Genomic DNA, 25,629 nt, shown 5'->3' on the forward strand with positions numbered 1-25,629 from the left:
ATATCACCGTTTCTCCCCTTCATGGAATCTAATCACAATCTGCACTTACCTTGCTTGTTTACATATTTACTTGGAACTTATGTTTACATGGTGTGTAAGTGCCATGGGGACCCAGAGATACTGCCTGTCGTGTTCACTGCTGTATCTCCAGTGCCCCGCAGAGTACCTGGCTCGTGCTCTGGGCTCAGGATTTGCTGAATGAATGAATCACTACTAGAAGGGGCATCCTAGGGAAAAAGAAAGGTAACGTGACGCAAATTGGAACTTCACCTCCCTAATCTAGGCTCGATGTCATAGAAAAGGACACAGAGATTTTCTGGCTCGGAGTTCCGGACTTGAATTCCTGAGTCAGAAGCACAGTACCATTTGAACCTGGGACGTTGCTTTGGAGCTGCCCAAGAGAAATAGGGAAGCCTTCTCGGTGTCCCCCCAGCAGAGGCAGGAGGCTGCGGAGGTTTCCTGTGGCTGCTCTTCGCCTTCCCAGTATGCCTGAAGTATGAGGCGGCTCGGCTACAGCCCTGTGAGATTTGCAGAGTACTCGAGATTCTGGGGATGACTTGGGCCCCGTCAGTCTCCTTAGTGCCAAATATGTTAACACGAAGACCTTTTGTGAGTCGTCAAAAGATAAAAATGAACTTTCCATACCACAGGATACTAGAAAAAATTGAATGTTTATATTTTAAAATATTTTCAAAGGCTACTGCCATGCCAGAACAACCCAAGGATAGTTGAACCAATCTCTCAGGGACTCAAAGGGACTCAGCCAGTGCAAGCAGGTCTGTATAAATACACATAGTTTACAAATGAGCACAAGGGAAAGGACAGTGGCCCCACAGGACCAGGCTGAGGAACAAAAGGGAGAAATGGACAGGGGGCCCTCCAGAGTGACAGGCACACTCATACCCAAGAGGACCTCCAGAGCCACCTCCCCTATAGCATGCCTCTTGCCTTTTCTGAGCCCGGGGCATGGCTGGAGACCAGATTCACCAGCATGTTGGCACAGCTACCCATGACTTGGCACCTCTGTTGGCCTCTCATGAGCCTCTGGCTCAACCTAGCAGGACTCAGAGAATGGACCTATTCTCCCTGCCCTTCAGCAAGGACCAAGGCGGGGAGACACTGGGCAAGTGGGACTATTTCCCTGAAAACGTGATATAAAGGAGTGATGAAGGGGGCTGGTTCCAAAAGAAGGATGGGTGTTTATCCAGTGTGGTGCTGTGGGGAGAACGGAATATGAGTTCACCTGACACCCCCAGAGGTGGTACCAGCAACCCCCCAGGCAGGCTCCAAGCTTAATCCTAGAACCTGCAGCGGGGGGAGGATAAGGAGACCGCTCGTCTGAGCTTAGGGACTTCTCACCTACAGATCCGTCCCCCACATCCTCATTTGGGTTTGTCATAAACAGGACAATCATGGCTCCACAATAACTAATTTCCACTTGGATTTCTCCCTGATTAACCTCTCAGGTGTTTGAAGAAGGAAAAGCAGTGACTGTTTCTGACACACTCACCCCATCACCAGTGACTCTGCCTGATACATCTGACCTCCTCACGAAGGCCCTTCTAGAACCCCCAAAGGCACTGTCTTGGCATATTGGAGTCCCAGGGAGAGCAGGCAGAGTTCTGAGGCACAGAGGAGCTGTTTAGAATAGAGAGGGCCTTGGAGAGATGGAGAACTCTCTAAGGCAAAGCTACCACTGTGTCCACTCTTCCCATCCCCCACCTCTCTTGTCCCCAGAGGTATCAGACAAAACCCCTTGACCTGGTCCCTGCACTGTACCAGGCCCACCTTGGACACCCCCACCTTATTCATGGAGTGGAGGACCCTCCCCCATGGCCTGCAACTCACTGATCCCAAGTGACACGAGTGAGCTCTGCCCTGCGGTGGCCCAACACCCTCATGCCCAGCTGCCCAGTTGCCCAGCCACGCCTCCCCAACAGGCTGCTGTTGGTCATGGCCTCTCAGGCAGTCAGGCAGGGAGTACAAAGCCAGCTCGAATCGAAGCCACCGACCTTCCCCGCCCCCCCCATCCTCTACTTCCCGCCTGGGGCACCTCAGAACTGTTTGAGCACACCCGGGGAAGATGCAGTACCAGGTCTGTGACCACAGTGATCACAGGCCCTGTTCCACCTGTCTCACCAGGAAGTGGCAGCTAAGGACACAGAACACTGGACCTCGGCCCTCCTTCGCAGCCCCTGCCACGTCCTCTGCTACAAGTATTGTCCTCCGGATTCAGCCAGCCTCCTCGTGAGGGGCATGAACCTTCCCCTCTGGCTGGAATCCTAGCTACACACCCTCCTCTCGTTGTTCCTAGCTCCCCCCCACCCCACTTCCCCTGTCTTCCCTGGGCCTGACAGGTGACCCCAGGACAGGAACTCTCGGGGGCCCCAGTGAGGGCACAGTATGTTGGGAGAGAGCAGAGGCCCACTGGTGGTTTTCGTCCGGGCCTCTGTCCCACTACTGCCGCGAGCCGCGTGGCCGTGGAGAGCTGCATTCCAGGTACCAAATCGTGGCCTTTGTCCCTTGGTTGGTTCCTAGTGCTCTGCCTCTGTGCCAGACCGTTTCCAAGGAACAAGCTAACTTTCTTTTTCCAAGGGCTTGCTGAAGCTTAGTATACAGAATTTCTCGGCTGGTTCCAAGAATCTGGCTTCGTGTCTGAGTCCCCAAATTGTAGGAGCTTTGTCAACAGCAGGGATAAGAGTTGAGGGGAGGAGGAAGGATCTGGAGTATTTTCCTTCATATTCAGTCTCAGCACAGCAACAGCATAAACCACGGGGGTCACTGGTGGAAGCTTAGCACCCAGAGCATTCTTCTTGGAGAAGCCAAGGTGGTTGTTACCTGCACACAGGAGATCCCCAGATCAGAGAAGGGGCCTTACCCTGCACACTGTGTCCAACCTTGCTTGCCAGATTGAGCTGTCAAGCCAGCCCAAGGGCAGGGCCAAGCCCAACCAGGACAACAAGCAGCCTGGCCATAGGTATTGGCTCCTGTCCTTTACCTTCAATCCCCGAGGCACTGGGAAGAGACAGGACATCACCTGTGCCCAGGGACTGGGCCATCCCAATTCAGGGAGCATAACTGCTGTTCTAGCCGGGAGATGCGGAACGCCAGATAGGATGAGGACATGACCAAGAAGCAGATCCTGGAGAAAGAGAGATAAGAAGGATATCTATCTGGAAAAAGGACATTTTTGGAGGCTCACCAAAAATAGGAGTGGGGACAAAGCTACTTCCTGCAACTGGAGGAATTGAAGAACTCTTTGCCTCTCGGCTACATTCAGGCCTGGACATCTTTGTTCCCAGAGGCCATGTGGGGGTCCTGAGACTTGTCCCCATGGAGGTGTCTTCAAAGCCCCGCAGGAATTCTGGGTCCTTAAACTGAGCCCACCTTCCCTCTGACCAGCCACCTTGGTCCTGTGCCTCCTCTTCAAGGCCGTTAAGATTATCCCCCGAGGTGGTACGTCCCTTCTCCCAGCAAGTGCTGAGGCTGACAGTTGGAACTCAGCCAGCAGAACCAGAGGAAGATCATGAGGTAAGGTGAGGGGAAGCCAGGGGCCCCACCATGCTCACCACTCGGCTGGTCCTTAGGCAGAATTACAGACAAGTATGGGGTTCCAAAAACTACTCTAAAGGTGGGTGGCAGGAAGGCCACGGCTCTCCCCTAGTCTATCTGATGGCCCTCTCCAATTTTGTCAGCTGTCCCCCTCCCCAATTCCATGCAACTTTCCCTTTTTTCAATAGCTTCATATCCTGCCCCTCCCTTCTGCACAGCCTTAACCCTAAATTACAGGGGTGCATGAATAAAGACTGGAGGCACTTTGTCTTGCTGCAGAAGGGCCTGCCAGGTAGCCTCCAGACACCACTCAGGAGCCTTCAGTTGACTTAGGACCTTGCCCTCACTCTGGACAGTGACCGCCCCACACACAGAGGCCCCTGCGCCAAACAGCCAGATGCCCAATATAGTCACCTACAGCACAAAGATGACCTTGAGGAGCTGGTAATCCCAGAGCCTCAGCTCCCCGTCGCTCCTGGGCTCTTCCTCCAGCTTCTCCTCCTCACAGACGGCCTTCTCTGTGATAGGAGAGCAGTTAGGCGTCGTCCTGCGGCAGGAGCCCAGCCCAGCAAGGAGCAAGCCCACCTCCCCCCATTCTCAAGCTGCTTAGGCTCTGGGCTTGGCTTTTCCTTATAGATTTGGATAAAGTACGAAACAGCTCTCAGAAGCCTTGCTGGCTGTGATTTTTCCATTTTGCAGAAGTGGGGGCAGGGAAAGCCTGGTCTTTGCAAGCAGTTGTCACAGACGAGCACCCTGAGCTCACCAGACCCGGGAGGCTTCCTGGAGGGAAAGAAGTTGTCCGTGGAGTCCATGGATGCCCGAGGTATACAAGGGATGTTGTCTGGGAGGGACAGGGACCTGGAGGCAGGGCACACTTTTCTCCACTTCATCTCAGGGATGAGGAATTCCTGCAGAGAAGGCAGGAAAAACTGTCTCTCTATGACCCTGGGATGTCACTTGTCCTAAGGGGCCCACACTAGGTTTATCAAAGCTTTTCCAGGTACTACCAGTACGGATACCCAGTGAGCATGATGGCAGGTACCCAGGAGGAGGGGAGCCATTGCCTTAGCAACCACGTGTCTCTCTTACCTGCTCCCTTGCTGGGACCAGCCATTCTTCCAGGGAACAATGTCTTTGAAGACTGCTACTATAGAACCACAGTGGGATCCAAGACGTGAGCTAACCCAGGTACGTGCTCAGATCCGCTGAGCCCAAGAAAGCTTGGCACAATGTATCTTAGATGGGATAAGTCCTCCTAATCTGGACTCTGACCCTAAGTACACCACTGACCTTAGCAGGGGGTACTTAGGGTCCCCATCAACAAAAATGGGCACAGCACCTTCTATCCCCTGCATAGTACTGTGCATATTATATGCTTGGCTAAACGCTTAGTGGTTAGTGAAGGAGACTTCAAACACCCTGGGGTCATTTCCATCCCCATCACTGTTCTAGCACTCAGCTCTGCCTACCCAGAACCCCCGCAGCAAAGGAAACTGCTGGGACCTCGGCATCTCAAATGAGTCTGTCTGAGTTCTACAGTGATAGCCTTTGGAGTTCTTCCCCGAAGACATCTCTATCCCCTGGAAGGCCCTGCTGACCTGACCCTGCTAAAGAAAAGAGGAGGGTCACTGGCTCTGTGGCTGTACAGATGTGGGATCCAACCCGGGCAGCGTTCTGGGGGCTGGACAACTGTTCTGCTCAGAAAGTCAGCAGATCTGCCCAGGACATAGTGGCTCCGCATGGCACGGAGCGTGTCAGGTCTAGGGGACCCCTTGGCATAGCATGGCCACTGGCTCTTGAGCCTGGAAGGGGACAAGGGGACATTGTGGGCTGCTGCCTGGGAGGCCCTAAAGCCTCAGAGCCATAGGTTCCCTCACACCGGCAGCTTTTGCTTCCAACCTCAGTTCTCACCAGGGATTCGCACTCAGGTTCCTCTGGAAATTCTCTTACGCTCAGGCTCTTCTTGCTGGAAGGCTAAGGAAGAAAGGAAACTGGGGTCACTTGTCCATCAGGAACAGCCAAGGTCAGGAGTGAGGAGGTGTCAGCACTCTCCAAGAGAGCTTTACCTCCAAATAAGCCACCTTGGGTCAGAGGAAGCCTAGCTCCCAGAGTTTGCCGGAGTCCCCTAGTCAGTGCTGGAGCAGAGGGTAAATGACTGCCGCCCCTCCCCACTTCCTCGGCCAAAGAGAGCTGTAGGCATACTGGGAAGCAGCCACGTGCTTCTGTCTGCACACTGAAGAAGCATGATGAGAGCATACACATGGGGACACACAGCGGACACTGGCCTCAAAGAGACACGCTCATAAGCATAGACACCCCGCCCAAGGACTAAGCTCGGATACACTGAGCCTGAGCCCATTACTCGCCTCTCCCTGCTCTTGGTCCCTGTGCTGGAGAGATGGGCCAACCTCTCCCAACAGCCTGGTCCCAAGACCTCAGTCTAGGCCTGAGCAACTGCCCTGGCCCAACTACTGCCCCGGAGCTCCATACCTGGAGGTGTGTGCAGACCCTCCTCAGCATGTCATATACACTGTCCCGGGAAAGCAGTGACACAAAGACGTACTGGGATAGAGAAAGAAAACAGGAAAGGGTGGTGTAAATACAGACTGGGGAGAGTACCAGAGTCAGGATCCTGGGGCTGGGACAGGAGACTTACAAGGGATGGCCGGTCCAGAGACTCACTGACCTTCTGGCTGGTGTTGGTGGTGATGGCCAGGCCATTGGGAAGAAGCCGCGCCATCTTGTGTTTTTTGATCATTTGGACAGACACCACGGGAATGACCACCTGAGGGAGGAGAGGCATGCTTCTCTCAGGACTCACCCCCAAGGACACAGTCCCTTTGCTTCCTGCTTAGTGCCCCCTGACTGGCAGTCAGCCAAGCATGGACACCATGGAGAAGCCTGGCCCTAGGTGGGAGAATATGTGAGCGTTCCACCCTCTGATGCAGGCTCCCCTTCCAGGTGTCCCACCACCCTGCCCCTGCCCTCTGGGCTCTCACCCTATTATCCAGGAGGCCAAGGATGGTTGCCCTGGTGAATCCCATACTCCAGTAATGGAGTTCCCTGAGCCATCACCTGGCCACAATTATGGCTCCCCCAAAGTGTGACATGCCACTCTGATTCTGAAGGCATTTCAGAGGCACCCATAGGCAGAATAAACTGGCTATGACCTGTTGTAGACTCTGTGGAGTCTAGATCGGAGCCCTGCTTTGGAAGGGGTGAAGCTACTTCCCTGGAGACCAGGTGGGATGCCTCACAGTGAGAGGCTTCACCAGGTGCCTGATACCCGCAGGATAGGGGCCCTGTCTCTTTCCCGGCTGGGGCCTCATGGGCCCATTGCAGCCCTTACCACTTATTACTACCTTTATATCCTTGCCAAAGAGGCTGGCATGGAAGCAGAGCCAGTTGGGGGAGATGTAGAGCCGGCCCTGGAGAAGGAGGTCTCTCTGGAGGGCGCAGGAACACACTGGGAATTCACAGGAAAGAAGACTGCCCTGAGCAACCCCGAAGGCCTAGGGCCTGCGTCCTCACACTCAGGAGTCCAGAGCCCAGCCTCAGGGACTGCCGTGCTCAGAATCCCCCTTCCCAACCCCAGGCCCCAAACCACCCATTCCACCAGCACCCTGAGTCCTTCTCAAGAGTCCTGACTGCCCCACCTGAGCCCACCAAACTGCTAGAGCTTTCCTCTTCCTCTACTCATGCTTCAAAGGGTTCCCTAAGCCTGGATTCTCGCTCCCTCAGGCAGAACACCTTGCCCTGCCCTGGAGAGAGGGCCTCGATTGTGCAAATGCTCCCACATGCTCACTGAGAAGCCTGAGCAGGAAAGAACAGTCATGGATAAGAACAGAACAGAAATAAAATTTGGAAGCCCTGACAGTGCCCCAAGAATACTTTCATAAATCCCATTTCAGATCCCCCATCTGCCCGGTCTTCTCAGACTTCTAAAGAAAACAGGCCCAACCACATGCAAAGGGCAGCCAGTTCCCATATCAAAATTGTGCCTTGGAGGCTCCAGAGGAGAGGACCTGGGCCTCAGGCACTCTAGGCACCTGTCCAGGCACACCTGGGAGACAGCTCACCTTTGAGAACTACCTCCTCCAAGGGAATGTCCTTAAACAGCTTGTGGTATTGTTGGTTGTATTTACTCAGTAGCGTCTGCAAACACACAAGCTGGGGCTGAGAAGTCCTGGGGGATTAGATCCCCAAAGGGGCCCTGCACCAGCCACCAGGAAATAATGCCATGGGGGCAGGGGCTCCGGGGACTTAGCGCCAAGCAGTCGGCAAAGAGCCAGCGTGGGTGAAAGGCTGAGTCCCAAGCACAGCTTGTCTCTCGGTGACACGACGACAGGAGGTCCTGACGGGCAGCCTATGACGGGAGGGGGACGCACCACCCCCACCCAGGAGGGGACACTCACTCAGGTTTCCCTTGGTGACAGGCCTTGGCGGCCAAGGAGCCAACAGTCCCTGAATTCAGGCAGCCCAGAGCCCCTCCCTTGGTGGGCAGTGAAAAGGCAGCCTCCACACACTTACCCCTTCTTGGCCACACTTCTTTATCTCTTCACCCTTCAAGCCTTCTGGCCAGTGCAGACTGCAAAAGAGATTCCATTCCAGGGACAAGGAACCCTTGAGTCCTGCCCATACATCCTTAGTGCCAGGTCTGCCCTGGCTTCAAGCCAGAAGCTTGGGGGAGAGATTGAAGACTGAGGCCCTTCTCTAGGAGCCACAGCAAGGTGATAAGCAACAGGGAGGACGGAGCTCAGCCCTGGGGAAGGGCACTCCTGCACGCTGGGGGCCTTCCTCCCAGACAGCAGTGGGCAGCGGGCCCCCCAGGAGGTATGATCCGCCTGAGCCTCCATCTCCCATCTCCCAGAGATGCTTAGGAGCTGCCCACCCCTGGGTATCAAAAACCCTCTCCCACTTCTCTGGCCAAAGGATAAGCAGAGGAGCAGACCCAAGGATAGGGGAGCAGGAGACACAGGGATGGGGACCAGTTTGGGGAGCGGGTGAGGTGGAGATGTCAGACTCACGGCTCCGGGGCCTGGCCGTGGGCCATGATCCGGGCAGGACTGCCCTCCTTGCAGCCTCCTCCCTCCCGGCAGCCTGGAGCTCAGCAGACTCACCTGACCTGAGGGAGGCTACCAAGGCTGAGGGAGAGGGGGTGGTGCTGGAACGCAAAGCTTCGCCCTGGCCAGGTTGGCCTGAGGACAGGTGGGCAGGGAGGAGGCTGGTAATCTGAGAAGCCTAGACTCTGCTAGGTCCCCGTGTGCTGGGACAGGCCCCGGACTGGGAAGAAGAGGCACGGGGCAGCCTATGCCCCGCCTAACACCAGACGCAAGGTCCCCTCTCTGCCCCTTCTTTAACCCCTTTGCCCCTTTCTTTTTTTATTTTTTATTTAAACGCCAGCCAGTTAACATACAGTGCAATATTAATTTCAGGCGTACAATAAAGTGATTCAATACCTCCATACATCACCCTCATCACAAGCGCAGTCCTTCATCCCCATCACCCATGTCACCCATCCCCCCAACCACCTCCCCGCTAGTGCCCATCAGTGTGTTCTCTAGAGTTCAGAGTCTGTTTCTTGGTTTGTCCCTCTCTCTCTCCTCTTCTCCCCTCTGCTCGTTTGATTTGTCTCTTAAATTCCACATATGAGTGAAGTCATACGGTATTTGTCTTTCTCGGACTTAATTTCACTTAGCATAATACTCTCTAGCTCCAACCATGTCGTTGCAAATGGCAATATTTCATTCTTTTTTATTTGCCCCTTTCTTTAAGGTCCTCCTGAGGGCTTCCCACCCCTAATCTGTAGGTATCGCTGACCGGGAGGGGCCTCACCTGGAGTCCAGGGGTGCCTGAACCCTGGCTAGTTTCTCTGAGCAGGACACGGGGCTCTTCAGAGAAGCCGTCTTTCCATGCATCTGTTGGTTGCTGCACAGAAACAGGCCCACATCAGGAAGGGTGGCTCTGGGGGAGCACCTTTCCCTAGCAGCTTCACACGCCCAGGCCAGCTCCTCTGCCTGCACCCCAGACGGGCCCTGCTATTCAGGCGGAGGCTGAAGATGTGACCGGTCAGAGGCAGCAGCTCAGGCAGGAGTGCTCTGGTTCCTGACAGAGGGGGCAATCTCATGCCGCATTTTCTGGAAGCCTGCAGGTCAGTTTATGCCCAGACCGGAAGGAAAATCAGCCTACCTTAGTGGGGCCCACCCGGCCCACCCTTGAGAAGGCACAGTGGGAAGGACTCTAAGACTTGCTCACGGCTGACAGTAGAAGTTCCTGAGGTGCCTGGGTGGCATTCCCATAAGCCATCGGGATCTGAGGAAGGATGCTGAGCACAGGAGGCCGAAGCAGAGCTGAGGAACTGGTGCAGTGACGGTGTGTGTTGGGGGCGGGGGGGGCTCCAGTCAGCCCACAGGTAACCATGGGCTGGCAGGGGAGGAGCGGCCCCGCACCAGGAGGTGGCCTGGTGGCCTTCGGACAGTCAGGGCACCTTGGCCCTGAGAGCCAAGCCGTCTCAAAAATGTCGCAGAGAGGGAGCCCTGGAGGGAGGAGCCGCCATCTCCCTGGGCAGGTGGGGCTCCCCAGTGGCTTTTGAGTTCATGCCTCCCCTAAACAGCTCCAAAGCATAGGGTCCCCCCTTCCTGCCCCTCCAGGAGACAGGCTAGGAATCAGTAAAACCTGAGCAGCCCGACTCACCCCCAAAAGAGTGGGCCCAGAAGCTGACAGGAAGAGAGGGTGGCCAAGAAGCAGGGCCAAGGCAGGCCGCCGCAGTGGTCGCAAACAGGCTACAAGGTCCTGGGCAGATAAGGAGCTGGAACCTGAGGCCTGCAAATACCAGTCCGCAGTCCCTCTCAACTCTCACTGGGGCGAGTCAAAGTTCTCTTCTTCAAGAACAGAGTTGCCTACTCAGCTGAGATCTGCCAAGATCAGAGATGATTTAGTCTGACCCCCTACCATGCTGTGTACACAGTAGGAAACAGACCAGGCAAGGGACCGGCTGGACCCAGTATCACACAGTGAAGAGCCAGGTGACCTCACCCCACAAAATCAGCCCATCCACAGCCCTGTGGCCTGGTGACCTCTGTCCTTGCCCTTATGGAGAATTTTGGTGCACACATCAACATGTTTCCTGAATCTTGCAAAGCAACAAGTTTTGCTAGTGATTTGACCCTTTTGACCCCCAAAGGTAATTTCTAGATTTATTTCGTTCCATCATTTCACATTTCAAGAGGGTTTTCCCTCCCCCTCTTGATTTTTATTATGCTCATTATAGAAAATATGAAAAAGATAAAACCTATAAATATGATGATCAAAATACCCCAGAAGGAAAAAAATTCTTCAAAAATCACCCAAAGAAAAGGTTTATGCATAAATATAGAATTTATGGGAGTGGAATTATGCATTATAATACGTAGGTCTTACTTTTGTTGCTTAACATGATCTCATGAGGAATTCCCCGTGTCCCTGTCCATGGCTGAGACAGATTCTCAGAAGTGTGATTCGTGGGTGGAGAATGCATATTTCTCAGGCTCTTTAGACCCACTCCAAACTGCTTCCAGATGCTCTGCTGGTGACCACGAGCATCAGCGCTACGTGAGGGCGCCCGTTTCTCAACACCGAGGCCTTACCCTGGCTATTCAAATTTGGTACGTGAAAACATGCTATTTTCATTTCTATTTCTGCTTATGGAGGGGTTGAACGAGTTTTCCCATGTAGGCATATGAACCCCTGGAACTTCCACCTGTGAATTGTCTATGAGGATCTCCACGTTTGTCTTATTGATTTGTATTAAATGCTTTTTCAAGAACATTAATCCTTAGTTTATCATGTTTGTAAACATCTCCCCCAGTGTGTCATTTGCCTTTAGTTTTGCCTGTGGTTTTGTTCCATTTTTGTGTGGTAGATTCCTTCCACATCTTCCATCTCTTGGTTCCCCACTTGGCTTGCATGCTTTGGTTGGAGAGGCCCCCAACGCAGAGCGTGCACAAGTCAAACCACTGAGCTTGGACCCTGCAGCCTGTGAGCTTTCCTGGGCCACCAGGAAAGAGAAGGGTGTGGGGCCCGCTCGAAGGAACACACTCTTAACCTGGAGGACCAGGGATAGAGTGAGACCTCCAAGCAGAACCTTGGCCATGGTCTCAGCGGCAGGGAGCCTGTCACTCAGGCACTGGAAAGGGTGATTGGAGGTGTCAGGGCCGTAGGAGCTCAGAGAGCAGACAGAGCGAGAGTCACAGAAGGGCTCCCAGAGAAAAGGAAGCCGAACCTTACCGGCTGGGTAGGACTATCGCCCTGCATAGGTTCCCATAATCTAACTTTGCGTTCATAATCATGCCTGTGCGGGGATCCTAGACCGAACTCATCCTTAGGTCCGGCGTGACTTTCTCCAGGAGAGGGGAGCCTGCCCTCCACCCTCCCCCGGCCTAGTGAGGAGCCCCCGTGGCAGACACTCACAGCACCCCAATCCCTGCCTCCCTCTGGGCACTTGTCACACCGGGTCGGTGCCTAAACTGCTCACCTCCGGGGGCTCCAGCATGGCAGGGACCCCGCCTCCTCCCTCACCAAAGGCCCTGAGCTGGGGGCAGAGCCAGCGTGCAGCAGGCACACACGACCCGTTTGAGGAATGACCCTGTGGGGACAGGAAGCGAGGCTGGAGGAGGGACAGACCGTGAGAAAAACAAAAGAAGGCTCTGCACATTCCCCACAGCATCTCCAGGAAGATTAGAACGGGGGTAAAACACAGTGACTGGGAGCAAATGGCTTTCCAATATCCTTAAACTTAAAAGCAACCCCTTTACGCATGATGAACAGGATGGTTACAAGCCATTCCGACCTGTCCATCTGTGAAGGCCAGTCCCTCCTGGCCGGCCTCCTAATGTTCCTGATACAGAGACCCCGCCTGGGGCCCCAAGGTACTGCTTTCAAAATGATCAAGTCAGACTTTCCACCAGTCTTCTCCCCTACAGTGTTTAGATGAGTAAAAATAAAGACACGGGAGCGAAGTCGGATGCACAGGTAGGCCTGGGGCAGAGTGGTCACCACAGAACCAGTCAGGAGGGGAGCCCCCAAAGACCCACTGGGCCCTGCCACAGAAGGCCAGGAAGGGGGCTTCAAGAGCAGGAAGCTGGAGAATGGGGGGGCCAGCCTGGGCCCCCCCTACCATGCTGGCGGCCTCTGTGCATTCCCACACAGACCTCCTCAAGCCAGTTGCTCTGTGTGTTGTGAACGACACCCCCGGCCCATCCAGTCCCACCCACCTCCACACTGTGGGGTAAGATCAGAAGTCCTCAAATCTGTGTCTGTTTTTTCACTCAAAGCCCCCCACCCCAAAATATCATTATTGTAATCAAGGGGAGGCCCAATACTTTGGACATTAGAGAGGGTAGAAGAGGTTGGGGAAGGCCCCGATGGGGCCCTTTCACCCTGCTGAGCCTGGTCCCAGGGCAGGATGCCTCTCCAGAGGACGCAGCAGGAACTTGACCCGCCCGTAAGCCTGCCTCCATTCCCTCCACAAATATTGAGCTTATCGTGCCATGAGCCCAGCGTGGGGCCTGCCACTCAGGGCAGCTGAAAGGGCAGGGATGGGCAGCTAGCAGATCCGGGGAGATGTCAGGAGAGGAGCCAGGCCAGTCAAGAAAGGGGAGCCACAGAGAGAGTAGGGGAGGAAGAGAGAGACAACGAGGAGGGCATCCAGAGGTGCCAGAGTTGAGCTGCGTCCTCCAAACTCCAGGCTTCACAGGACACCTGCCATGTGCACTCCACTCTCGATGTTTCCCAGGCTCAAAATACTCCCACTAGGCGGGCACTCCCAAATCTAAATCTCTAACCTGACACCCCCTCTCCTCCTGAGCTTCAGCCCGCCATCAGGATGCATCCAGCAAGGTGCGCTCGGTGTATCCCCCCAGATCTGCTTCCTTCCGAGCACCCAACATCCCTGAAAGGTTCCTCCTGCCACAGCGGCCCCAGCCAGAATCCGTAGCTCTCTCCTCCCCACCCCCACGACCAATCGATCCCCAAGGCCCCAAGAGCCCTACCACCGCTTAACCCACGACACCATCCACCTTCTCCACTCCTGCTGCGCGGGCCAGCCGCATCACCACCGTCGTTTCCGCGGATGCAGGCGACAAGCTTCCTCACGTGCCTGGCCCTCTCCGCACCTTGCACAGCCAACAGAGCCACCTGGGGCCCAGAGCCGATCCCGCTGCTCTGCTGCTGGTGTTCCTTCTTGAGTTCCCTCTCGCCACCTCTGCAGGCCTTCCTGAGCATCCTGCTTCCCTTCCCAGACTCCCCCACAAGGCTCCCCTGAGCCCCAGCTTCCTTGCTGCAGTCGCCCTCCCCAGGGGCTCGTCCTCCGCACCGTCCTCCGCACCTGGAATTCCTCTCCACGCACATCCACCTGGGGAATTCCGCTCATCTTTAGAGCCCCAGTTCAAATGTCACCTCCTCTGTGAAGCCTTCCCTGGTTTCCCCCCTGCAGAGCTGGTCAGTACCTCTTCTGCGATCCCTCATCCCCTCCGTCATGCTGTCGCCCCAGCACTTACCACACCAGACTGTGCTTGTCTGTCTACACATCCGTCTGCCCCCAGTCGACTCTGAGCTCCACCAGGGGTGTGTCTCATCCATCCCTGTATCCCCAGCACACAGCAGGCACCCAGTGTTTGCTACCGCGAAGGAAGGAGACAGAGAAAGAGAGATGGTGACACTCCCAGAGCGGGGAGGGCAGGACAAAGCCAGGCAGCAGGAGGGAACGGCATGGAGGACGGAGCCCATGGGGCCCCTGCAGGCGGATGGAGCAGGCGTCAGCACCAGCCCAGCACTGCCAGGCACCCAGTCCATCCTGGCTGACTGACCAAACGGGGAGCTCAAGTGGGAGGCAGAAGACATAAGAAAAAGGAGAAAGTGGCTCAGACGGGATGGGATGGATGTGGTATTTGGGGCCCTCCTGCCTTCCCTGCACTGTCCACTGAAGGGCATGCCCCTGGGCTGTCCTGTGCCCAGGCAACACTCCTCCAGCTTACCCAGCCCCCTTGTCTACACTCAACCCTTCATAGCCCCAGGGCAAACCTCCCCCCCGCCGGGGCTCCTCCAAGCCATACCCCAGCCACGCTGAAGCAGAAAGCCAGGCCTAGCAGCCTGAGCCAGCCAGGCCTCCAGGGTCGCAGGCAGGTCCCCTGGGGCAACTTGGGGGCCTCCCAAGTTGACTTCTCCTGGGCATTCAAGATACTAGAGCATCCTGGGGGACCTGCCAGCCCTTCTCAAGACCAGGCCCAGCGACAGTTTCTCCCCTTCGGCAGCCAGCTAGGACCCTGGGCCCCGGGGACCTCCAAGTAGAGCCCTCTTCCAAACAAAAAAACCACACCTTAGCACCACGTCCCTGAAAGCACAAAACTCACAGGCCACCAAGGTGGCCCACCTCCACCTCAGCACACAGCGCACCACCTCCTTCACGGAGGAGAGAGACCGTCCCGTCAACTCTCATGTGCAGCCTGCTGGCTACACGTGAGCATCACATGGAGAGCTTCTCCAAAAAGCAAACAAAAAAATGATGCCTGAGCCCTGTCTCACACCAATTAAATCAGAGCCTCTCGGGGGAGCCGCTAGGTAACTATATATTTTCAACTTCTTAGTAAAGAATAATTTGCATACAGAAAAGCACACATAAAATAAGTGTACAATTCAGTGCATCTCACAAATAGAACACAGGTGGAAACCAGCCCCCAGAAAACCCCCACCCTGCTCCTTCCAGTCTCATCCCCTCCCCCGAAACCCACAAGGATGACCGTCATCCGGGCTTCCACGACACACGTGGTCTCTGCCTCTCCGGGCTTTCTGTGAATGGAATCGTACCACACATACTCTTTTATGTGGCTTCCTTTACTCAGCAATGCATTTGGGGGATCCGTCCACGGTGTTGTGTGTAGCTGTAAACTGTGCATTTCCACTAGTGTTTAGTATCCCATTACACGGACATACTGCAGCTGATTTATTCATTTGACTCTAGATGGGCATCTGGGCAGTTTTCCAGTTTTTGCCTGTTGCGAAGGTGTGGTCAAGAACATTCCAGTACCTGTCGTGTGGACACAAGTATTCATTTCTATGGGTAAACACTTAGGATTGGAACTGGTGAGTCAGATGTTCAGTTTCGGGCTTTTCAAGGCTCTCAGGTGATTTGAAACATGCAACCAGTGTAAAGAAACCACTGGATGAATCTCACCCCCACGTCTCTCCTTCCTTTGGGGCTCAGAGGGAGAAGCATACCTCCCCTGGAATCCAGGTGGAATCCCCCCCCACCCCGGGCTCTGAATCTAGGGCCCTGCCCCTCTAGAGTTCCAGGAACACCCTCGGCAAGACAGGAACCACATTGTTCATAGAGATTTCCTTCATCTGTTCAGGTCACAGAGCACATTTACTAGGTCACGCCAGGGAAGCAAGGGCAGCTTTCTGTGCAGCAGAGGTTGGCTCTGTGTCCTTCCTGAGAGCCTCCCTACGTCCCTCCCAGGGCCACAGTCCTGACACATAGCCCAGACACCGGCTGACAAGACCTCTGCCAAAGGGAAACTGGCATAATGTTGATAAAGTCAGGCTGATCATCAGTACTCTAAAACCTGAAGAGAAAAAGCGATCTTCTTTTGCAAAAATAATCCTAGTATTTCTTACACAGAAACTGCACCTCACTTTATTTTCGAAGCTGATGTTCCTTATCTAGGACAACTGCTTTGCTGTTTCTGCTGCCCAGAAAAGGGGAGAAAAGCCCACAGCTAAAGTCCATCCTGAGTGTATGGGGGTGGGGCTCGGTGCGTTGGGGGCCACACGCTGGGTGCCCCCCATCCAGCTGTCCGGCTCAGCAGCCCCGGCAAAGGGCTCAGCAGGGGCAGGTGCTCAGCGCAGCTATGAACCCTACATCCCAGGAGGTCTGAGAACACCTGAGCCAGGGATGTGCTTAGCTCCCTCTGACGACCTGGGGCAGCTTTGAAATGAATGGGAAGGTGGAAGGCCAGGTGCCCTGCTTCCCAAGACGTCAGAGTCTGGACCCAATGACCCTGGCCGCCACTGGCAGAACCACAGGTGCTTCAGACCCGCATAGGGCCATCTGCAAGCTGACCAGCAGCCTCTCTGGAGGAAGAGATGATCTTAGCCCATCCAACTCCATTTCTCGTGGATCCTCCCCAGAGCCTACGAGACGGGAGGTGCCCAGCCAGAGGCAGTGAGCAGGCAGGACGGACGTATGCTGCAGGGACACTGGAGCGGAACCTCCGGGTGCCCCCGGAGCTGGGTCTAGAACAAGTGAAGAGAGAGCAGAGAGCAGAGAGAGAAGCAGCAGGGCATGGGCCAAGGCCCCAGGCTGGGAGAGAGCAGAGGGTCTGCCCCGCTTGCAGCCCATTCACTTTCCCAGCACTTGCGGCCGGACCAGAAGCCCCACAACCAGGGCACACCTGAGACGTCATTTCAGCCACTCACATGGGGCAGGTGGTTCTGCTGGCATTTCACAGGGGCAGAAGGGAGGCCCAGTTGGCTCCAGTGATGTGCCCACACTCAGTCGTTGGCAGGGCCAGGACCCCGTGGAGGTCTGACACCCAGGCCTGGGTTCCACCACACCCCCAACAGGCCTTCGGGGTCAGGAGGCGGAAGGACTCGGAAGGTTCAAACCAAGTCAAGCCCTATTAGCGGAGGGAGCCGCTGGGGAGAGGGGAGGGGACAGGTGTGGCTCAGGACCTCCAGCCCTGAGGCCCGCTCTGGTGTCCGGTCATACAGATGAAGAGGCAGCCCAGACAGGTAATGCACGAGCTCCCGACCACACAAGCAGGGAGGAGTGGAGCTGAATTCAAACATCGGTCTGGCCGAAATCCTGCACTCTGTCCCCTTCAGCACGCCGCCCAGAGGGCTCCGCGCCTGGTGTTCTGCCCTCTCCCGTAGTGCTCCCAGTAGACGGGGCTTGGGGGAGACCAAAGGAGGTCTCTTGGGCTGAGACAGCCATGCAGGGGCCTGTCTGAGAGGTGGGGTTCCCTAGATCAGACCCCTTCCTATTCCCCACCCCCACCAAGCCTTTATCTTCTCTGCTCCAAGAACCAAACAAACTGGGAGAGCTAGTTGTTCAGGAGGAGATGTGAGCTGGCTAGGCCTCTGGGGGTGGCTGCATCCAGCCTGAACAAGGACCCCTTTGAGCTCTGCTGCCAACAAGAACACCTACCTACAGGGATCTCAGAGGCCCCTGGGCCTTCTACCCAACGGGAGCCGGGAGGGCCAAGAGCAAGGCTGGCCCCATCTCCCACTCTTGGCAACCAAGATGCTGCCCACTGCCCAGGCCTCTCTGTGGAGCCCAGAGCTGGTCAGCCAAGCCCTTAGCTGCTTGGTTGACTGGCCCCACCCCGGTTAAAGGACCCCAATTGCCCTCTTCCCTGCTCTAGGGCCTCCCACACACCCCCACCATCCAGATCTGGGCTCTCGGGGTACACTAGAAAGGCCCAGGTCCTCACAGGGATGGAATTCAGGATCAAAGTGCTCAGGCTGACTTCTCTCAGGCATTTGGGAGCGTTACTAGTGAGCTGTCCTCCCGGCTCTGCTGGGTCCTGCTTAGCTCCTGCCCAAGGTGGAGACCTTCTTGCTCTTATCCCCCAACACCTCCGCTCCCCGAAGCCTGGCAAGCCTGTAGCTCCAGGAAGAGCAGACCCCTGCTCAGATATCTTCATTGCTGTACCGCCCATTTAAGTGGCTGTCTCCCCACTAGACCCACTAGACCGTCTTCCTTATTCATCTCTCACCCCGGGGCTGCACACAGCTTCAGGCATGCAGTAAGTGCTCAGTAACTGTGTACTGAATAAACAAACACTCTCTGCTGAGAAGCTCCTCTGTGTAGTTTGTTCCACCGCACTGGGACTCAAGACACAAACACAAGACCTGGAGAGAGAGCAAGTCACTCAAGTTTGCTTTTCTCTGCCCTTGACCTCCTTCTGTGTGGTCCCCAGTCACCTTCCTCAGGGTCTGCTCCCCTATAAAATGGGGGGAAATCCCCTCTCTGACCTGCAGATCTTCAGGGCTACTGGGGGGGGGGTCTGAGAGGTCATGGCCTAGCCCTGGGGCCGATGGGGGGGTTCTCACAGCCTCGCCCCCCACCCCCCACGCCTGCCAGCAACACTGAAAACTCTACATCCCATCATGCCCCTTGAGGGATACCTAGAAGTGCAACCGCCCATGGGAAGCAGAGACTGAGGCCCCGCCAGGCCCCAAACGGCACCCACAGAGCTCCTGCATGACTGACTCTTCCCCTGGGACTACAGCCAGCAAGTCTCTGCCTGGACGGCCCTCTCTGCACCTGGGCCCCACCCAGGGACTGCCCCCCCACCCCGGCCCGCCGCGGGGGCCCAGGAGGCACTCCCACAGCTCAGCCCCCGCACGCTCAGCATCTCACCCCTCCTCCCCCAGAGGTCTGAGGCCAGCAGTTGCCGCCCCTTCCCGGCCAGAGCTCAGAGGCCCGCAGAGTGAGAACAGTCCCCAGGGAGGCAGACGGACAAAGAGCTGAAACATGGAAGCTCTGCTGCCGGGCACGGCCAGGATTTCTCGCGAAGCCCAGGCCACACCGAGGAGCAGGCGGTTGGTCCTGCGGAGAGTGACCTGCCTGTCGCTGGCCTCATCCCGCATTTCCACTGCTGTGGAAGCATCTGTTTAAGCTGGCACCCCTGGACCTGGTCACAGACCACTTTTTCTTGGCCGGCCACTTCGGGCCTGGCCATTTCCAGACAAGAAGCTGGTCATTCAGGTCGAAAAACAGACTTGCATTCATTAAGAAACAGAGCACTCCTGTGCTCCTGGGGGGGCTACTCTCTGCCCAGCCTGCTGAGGGAGGGCCCACAGGCCGCCCGGCGCTCAGCCGCCCCCCACCCCCGCCCAAGGCTACCAGGGGGCGTGGCTACTCTCGGGACAAGCCCGCTCTGTCCATCCACGGATACCATCCAACGCACCCCAATTCCAACCATCCCCTAACACCCACCTCAGAATCACGCTGACTTTGTGGGCCCTCCAGGCTCTTCTCAGGGCACGGGTCTGGTTGGAAGGAGTCTAGGGTCCTGAAAGAGGCTGGGGGTGGGGGCCAGAAGACAGAGAGGCAGGCGTGGAAGTACCTGTCACTGCTGAGGGGGCTTGGAGAAGCCACTCCCCCTCTCTGGGCCTCAGTTACTCTCAGCGAAGGGGCAAGAAAGCCTCAGCCCAGGAAGGAAAGCAAGTGTTGTCTGAGGAAGAAACAAAGCAGAGCTAGGAACTGGGTGAACTGCAAATGGCCACTGACCCTCCTGTGGTCAGAAGAACCCCCTACCCCAGGAGAGGCTAGCAGGGTCACAGTCCTCAAAGGGCTGCCAGCCTCCCTGCCTCCCTCCTACAAACACCAGCTGAACGTCTGCAGTTCACTCAGCTCCGTGTAAGTGCTGTGTGTACTAAGAGGGATAAGGCAAGCTACTATCCCCAAAATGCCTGGTGGGAGAGGCAGACATGAAACGAATATTTATATAAATCAATACATAATTATAACTATGTCATCTATGCTACGAAAGAAGAGCCCAGCATCCTAGTTGGACCTCTATCAGGGAGTCCTGACTCAGCCGTGGAAAGCAGAGAAGCTTTCCCTAAGTAGTGGCATTTTGAGCTGATAGCCAATGGGTGCTAATCAGATGGGGGAGGGTATTTGGAGGGAGTTAGAGAGGGGTCATTGGAGAGGGTTTATGATGGATGTGCAAAGGCCCTGAGGCCAGAGGTGTGTAGCATGTATGAGGAACATAAACAGAGCCTTTGTGTCTAGAGGGTAGAAGTAGTGAAGTGGGGAGCAACGAGGCTGGAGGGGTTGGCAGGGCTAGATCATGCAGGGCCCTGTGCACCCCAATAAGGGTTTCTTTCATTTTCTTAAAAGCAGTGGGGAATCAATAAGGGGATTTAAACAGGGAAATACACTATCAACTTTGTATCTTTTTTTTTCTTTTAAAGATTTTATTTATTTATTTGACAGAGACAGACAGCGAGAGAGGGAACACAAGCAGGGGGAGTGGGAGAGGGAGAAGCAGGCTTCCCGCCGAGCAGGGAGCCCGATGCGGGGCTCGATCCCAGGACCCTGGGATCATGACCCCAAGCCGAAGGCAGACACCTAACGACTGAGCCACCCAGGCGCCCCTATCAACTTTGTATCTTAAAGAGATCGCTCTGACACATGGATTTGCTTGAAAGTAATCCAAAGGAGGTGGGGAAAGGGGGAGTAGAGGTAAGTATTGATGAAATAGGGAAAATCTTCTGTTGATGATTATTATAGCTGGGTGATGGATACATGGGTATCCACTCTACAATTCTCTCCTTTTTTGTATATGTTTAAAATTTTTCCATGGAGACAGATGAGTTAGGAGACTGTATTCCAATGGAGAGATGATGTCTCACACTTGGTGGCAGTGGTGTTGGAAGGCCAGGGATGGATTCAGGATATATATTTCCAAATAAAATCAACCTGACTTGATGATCCATTGGACGTGGGTCTAAGGGCAAAAATGTCAAATATGACTCTAGATTTCTGGCTTAAGCAAGTAGGATACTGCTCTGTTTTACTGAGATGAAACAGGGAAAAATATATTGGAAAAAGAGCATATTTGAAGGAAACAATCAAGAGTTCAGTCTTGAAGTTGTGTGAGAAACATTTAAGTGGAGATGTCAAGCTATATAGAAGTAAGGAGCTCAGAAGAAAGGTCCAGGCCAAAGGGATAAATTTCTGAGTTACTGGCCCACGAATGAGTACAGGAGCTAGGAAAGTGGATACATAAAGAAGAGAAGCTATCAACAAGAGCGCCAAAACCAATTCAATGGGAGAAAGATTAGTCTTTTCAACAAATGGTGCTGGGACTCGATATTCACAAGCAAAAGATTTAAGTTGGACCCCTATCTCACACCATATATAAAAATAAGCTCAAAAATGTCAGAGCTAACACCACAAAACTTTTAGAAGAAAACAGTTGTAAATCTTTGTGACCTTTGATTAGGCAATCGTCTCTTAAGATATGATACCGAGGGGCGCCTGGGTGACTCAGTTGTTAAGCGTCTGCCTTCGGCTCAGGTCATGATCCCAGGGTCCTGGGATTGAGCCCCACATCAGGCTCCCTGCTCAGTGGGAAGTTTGCTTCTCCCTCTCCCACTCCCCCTGCTTGTGTTCCCTCTCTCATTGTCTCTCTCCCTGTCAAATAAATAAATAAAATCTAAAAAAAAAGATATGATACCGAAAGCACAGGAAACAAAAGAAAAGATAAACTGAGCCTTATCAAAATTGGAAACTTTTGTGCTAATGATTCATCAAGAAAGTGAAGACAACCCACAGAATGGGAGAAAATATTTGCAAATCATATATCTGATAAGAGACTAATATCCAGAATATATAAAGAACTCCACCTTGAAAATATTATACTAAGTGAAATAAGCCAGTCCCAAAGGATAAATACTGTATCATTCCACTTATATGAAGTATCTAGAGTATCAAATTCAAAGAAACAGAAAATGGAATGGTGGATGCCAGGGGCTGGAGGGAGGAGAAGGTGGAGAGGTATTTCGTGGGTATTTCAGTTTTGCAAGATGAAAAAGTTCTGGAGACGGTTTGCACAACAATATGAATATGTTTAACAATACCGAACTGTACAAATGCACTTAGAAATGGTTAAGATGATAAATTTTATGTTATGTGTTTTTCTTAACCACAATTAAAATAATTTTTTTAAAAAGAACTCTTAAAAAAAAAAAAAAAGATTATTTAGGGGCACCTGGGTGGCTCAGTCAGTTAAGCGTCTGCCTTCGGCTCAGGTTATGATCCCAGGGTCCTGGGATCAAGTTCCCCATCCAGCTCCCTGTTCAGTGAAGATGTATTTATTTATTTGAGAGAGAGAGAGCACACACACTTGCAGGAGGTGGGGAGAGGGGCACAGAGAGAGGGAGAGAGAAACCTAAGCAGACTCCATGCTGAGGGTGGAGTCGACCCAGGGCTCCATCTCACAACTCAATCTCATGACCCTGAGATCACAACCAGAGTCAAAACCAAGAGTGCACCATCCAGGCGCCCCCTAAAAAGAAATCTTTTCTTTTCCTTTTTTTTTTTTTAAGATTTCATTTATTTATTTGACAGAGAGAGACACAGCGAGAGAGGGAACACAAGCAGGGGGAGTGGGAGAGGGAGAAGCAGGCTTCCCGCAGAGCAGGGAGCCTGATGTGGGGCTCGATCGCAGGACCCTGGGATCATGACCTGGGCTGAAGGCAGACGCTTAACGACTGAGCCACCCAGGTGCCCCCCTAAAAAGAACTCTTAAAAGTGAATGATAAAGTCAAGTAATCCAACTAAAACTGGGCAAATGTTTGACTAAACATTCTTCCAAAGGTGATGTCAAATGACCAATAAGTACATGAAGAGATGCTCAACATCATTAGCCATCAAGGAAATACAAATCAAAACCACAATTAGATACCACTTCATACCCACTAGGGGACCATAATCAATATTAGGTGTTGGTGAGGATGCAGAGAAACTGAGCCCTCATGTATGGCTGGTGGGAATGTCAAATGGTACAACTGCTTTGGAAAACAGTTTGGTGGTTCCTCAAACAGTTAAACATAGAGTTACTATAGGACCCAGCAGTTGCACTCCTAGGTGTACACCCCGAGAGAACTGAAAACATGTGCATACAAAGTCTCGTACAAGAATACTCATAGCATTATGATAATTAACTCCCCAAAATGGAAACAGCCCAAATACCCATCAACTGATGAGCAGATAAACTGTGGTACATCCACACAATGGAATATTACTGAGCCATGAAAAGGAGTGAAGTATTGTTACAAGCTACAATATGAAAGAACCGTAAAAACATTATGCTAAGTGAAAGAAGCCAGTTATGAAAGACCACATACTGTATGATTCCATGTACAGGAAATGTCGAGAACTGGCAAATCCATGGAGACAGAAAGTAGATTAGTGGTTGCCAAGGTGCTGGGGAAAGGGGAAATGGGAAGTGACTAATGTGCGCAGGGTTTCTTTTTGGGGTGATGAAACCGTTCTGGAATTAGCCGGTGGGGAGAGCTGCGCAACTTGGTGAATACATGAAAAGCCACTGAACTGTACACTTTAAAAGGGTGAATCTTATGGTGTATGGATTATATCTCAAGGAGGCGGAGAGGGAGGAGAGAAATCTGGGATCCAAAGAAGCACAACACTTAAACATTGTGTGCAGGAGAGAGTCCCCCTGAGGAGCCTAGGAGAGAGAGAGCTAAGAGCTAGAAAGAAACCTAGGGGTAGGGGTTGTCATGGAAGCCCAAGGAATGTGTCAGAAGGAGGAATGGGAATCAGTGGTTGCTGAGAGGCAGGTAGGAGGAAGACTGAAGGCTGTCGCTTCATCAGCAATGACAAGGTGGGTCACTTCGGCAATCTCGGTGGGGTAGTGGGGGTATGAATCCAGACTCCGGTGCTAAAGGCCCGCTCCTCCTTCCTCCCTCCCAGGCTGGTGACCGCATCCCAGGGACGGACCGTGAGGACAGGTCTCTGAGTACGAGTGAGGATGCTGCTGAGCGCAAGTCAGGGGCCAGCCCGGCGCCACGCCAACCTCGAATCCTGCTGCCTTGCTCCCAGTGAAAGCCGGCGGAGATGCTGGAGGACGGGAGAAGGTTCCCTGCGGGGAGGGGGCTGCCCGCGCCCGCAGCCTCCCTGCCGGGTCCGCCCCGCCCCGGCGTCCTCACCTGCCGCTCCTCCAGCCCCGGCGCGCGTCTGCCGCAGCCCGCGAGGCACCGGTCCGTTTTGGGCGCCTGCCTCGAAAGGCGCTGGGAAGCCCGGGGTCACCCGGCGCCAGAGGGCGGCCACACCCGGAATTCCAGCCCGGCACTGAGCTCAGCTCCCCGAGGCGGCGGCCGGGCGCCAGCGATCCCGCCCGGCCGGCCGGCCTAGCCTCCGAGGGGGCTGATGCGCCCTGAAGCGTTGAGAGCAAAAGCTGGTGCGGACGGGGGGTGCTGCGCGGAGTGCAGCAGCCCCGCCGCACCTCCGGGCCTCTCCGAAAAGGGATCCAGGGCCCCACCCGAGGTCCCCTTTCGGATCGGTGTCCCGCACCAAACCTGGTAGCTGGCCCGGATTTAGGACGGCCCAAAGCTGGACAACTGGGCTCCCCCAAGCTGTGCTGCGGCGAAGGGTTCAGATTCCTGAGCCATGACCTAGTCTTATGGGGCTTGCTGGGTCCTGGGACCTCTTCCTCCAGGGAGAACTCCAGATGGCCGAACTGGTGGAAACCCCCGGAATGCCTGCTCTCGCCCCTATTATTCAACAATGTTCTGGAGGTTCTAGCCATTGCACAGAAGCAAGAAAAAGAAAGAAAAGGTTTAGACACTAAGAAGAGAGAAATTCTAATATTTATTTATTTATTTATTCATTTATTTATTTATTTTTAAGTAAGCTCTACGTCCAAAGTGGGGCTTGAACTCACGACCCCGAGAAGAGTAGCATGCTCCATCGACTCAGCCAGCCAGGCGCTCCCCCAAAAAGAGAGAATTTTTATTTGAAAGATGGTAAGATAAACTATCTAGAGAACACAATCAACTGAAAACAAACAAAAGAAAATGGCCCAGACACTCTTACATTTCGGCAGTAAGCTAGGCAGAGCTGTGGTGGGGATAGACACATAGTGAGTTCTTATGGAGTTTATTATTCTAGAGGTTATAAGATCAACATAAAAGTCAATAGATTCTCTGTAGACCCACAGTAAAATATATATATTATATATATATAATTATACAATATATATAAATATATAAAAGTCATAAAATATATTTGGGAAAATGGTTCTATTCACATGGAAACAACACATATAAAATACCCAAGAATAAACTTTTAAAATGTCGAAAGTCCATGAGAAGAAAACCATAAACCTTTTTTAAAAGACATAAAAGACTTGAATAAATGTTCTTGAGTGGGAAGATTCAAAGTTTTAAAGGAGTGAATTTATCTCAAATTTAATGCAAGGGCTTGCCTTACCAGATGTCAGAACAAACTACAAAGCTAGAGCAATCAAAATACCATGGTATTTATAGGAAACAAACTGAGGG

The 25,629-nt window shown here is 53.7% G+C and overlaps 1 protein-coding gene across 4 annotated transcripts; it reads right to left on the minus strand.

Moving 5' to 3' along the window:
* Positions 1-652: 652 nt before the first annotated feature.
* On the minus strand, positions 653-24,923 carry GRAMD2A (GRAM domain containing 2A). Of its 4 annotated transcripts, none has more exons than XM_081831358.1 (13): positions 24,277-24,923; positions 9,388-9,480; positions 8,673-8,750; positions 8,083-8,140; positions 7,632-7,728; positions 6,915-7,018; positions 6,239-6,337; positions 6,043-6,114; positions 5,464-5,526; positions 4,316-4,460; positions 3,971-4,070; positions 2,999-3,142; positions 653-2,838 (listed from the first exon to the last, which is right to left on the minus strand). In XM_081831358.1, the coding sequence occupies exons 1-12, from the start codon at positions 24,873-24,875 to the stop codon at positions 3,034-3,036; spliced, it is 1,617 nt and encodes a 538-aa protein (XP_081687484.1). In that variant the 5' UTR covers positions 24,876-24,923; the 3' UTR covers positions 653-2,838; positions 2,999-3,033. The 4 variants fall into 4 exon arrangements, with proteins under 4 accessions (XP_081687484.1, XP_081687487.1, XP_081687486.1 ...); XM_081831361.1 differs by lacking the exon at positions 24,277-24,923 and adding an exon at positions 9,808-10,238 and having other exon boundaries at positions 3,038-3,142; XM_081831360.1 differs by lacking the exon at positions 8,673-8,750 and having other exon boundaries at positions 7,632-7,707; positions 24,277-24,916.
* Between the last annotated feature and the right edge of the window lie 706 nt (positions 24,924-25,629).

This window comes from Leptonychotes weddellii, chromosome 9 (assembly GCF_054177405.1).
Source record: "Leptonychotes weddellii isolate Sample4059 chromosome 9, ASM5417740v2, whole genome shotgun sequence".
In the NCBI taxonomy this organism is placed as follows: Eukaryota; Metazoa; Chordata; class Mammalia; order Carnivora; family Phocidae; genus Leptonychotes; species Leptonychotes weddellii.

Coding starts and splice junctions, on each gene's coding strand:
- GRAMD2A (XM_081831358.1), bottom strand. CDS start 24,875: ATGGCTAGAACCTCCAGAACATTGTTGAATAATAGGGGCGAGAGCAGG. Junction 8,141..8,672: donor GGTAGCCTCCCTCAGGTCAG/GTGAGTCTGCTG, acceptor TCTCTTTTGCAG/TCTGCACTGGCCAGAAGGCT. Junction 4,071..4,315: donor CAGGAAGCCTCCCGGGTCTG/GTGAGCTCAGGG, acceptor CTCCTATCACAG/AGAAGGCCGTCTGTGAGGAG.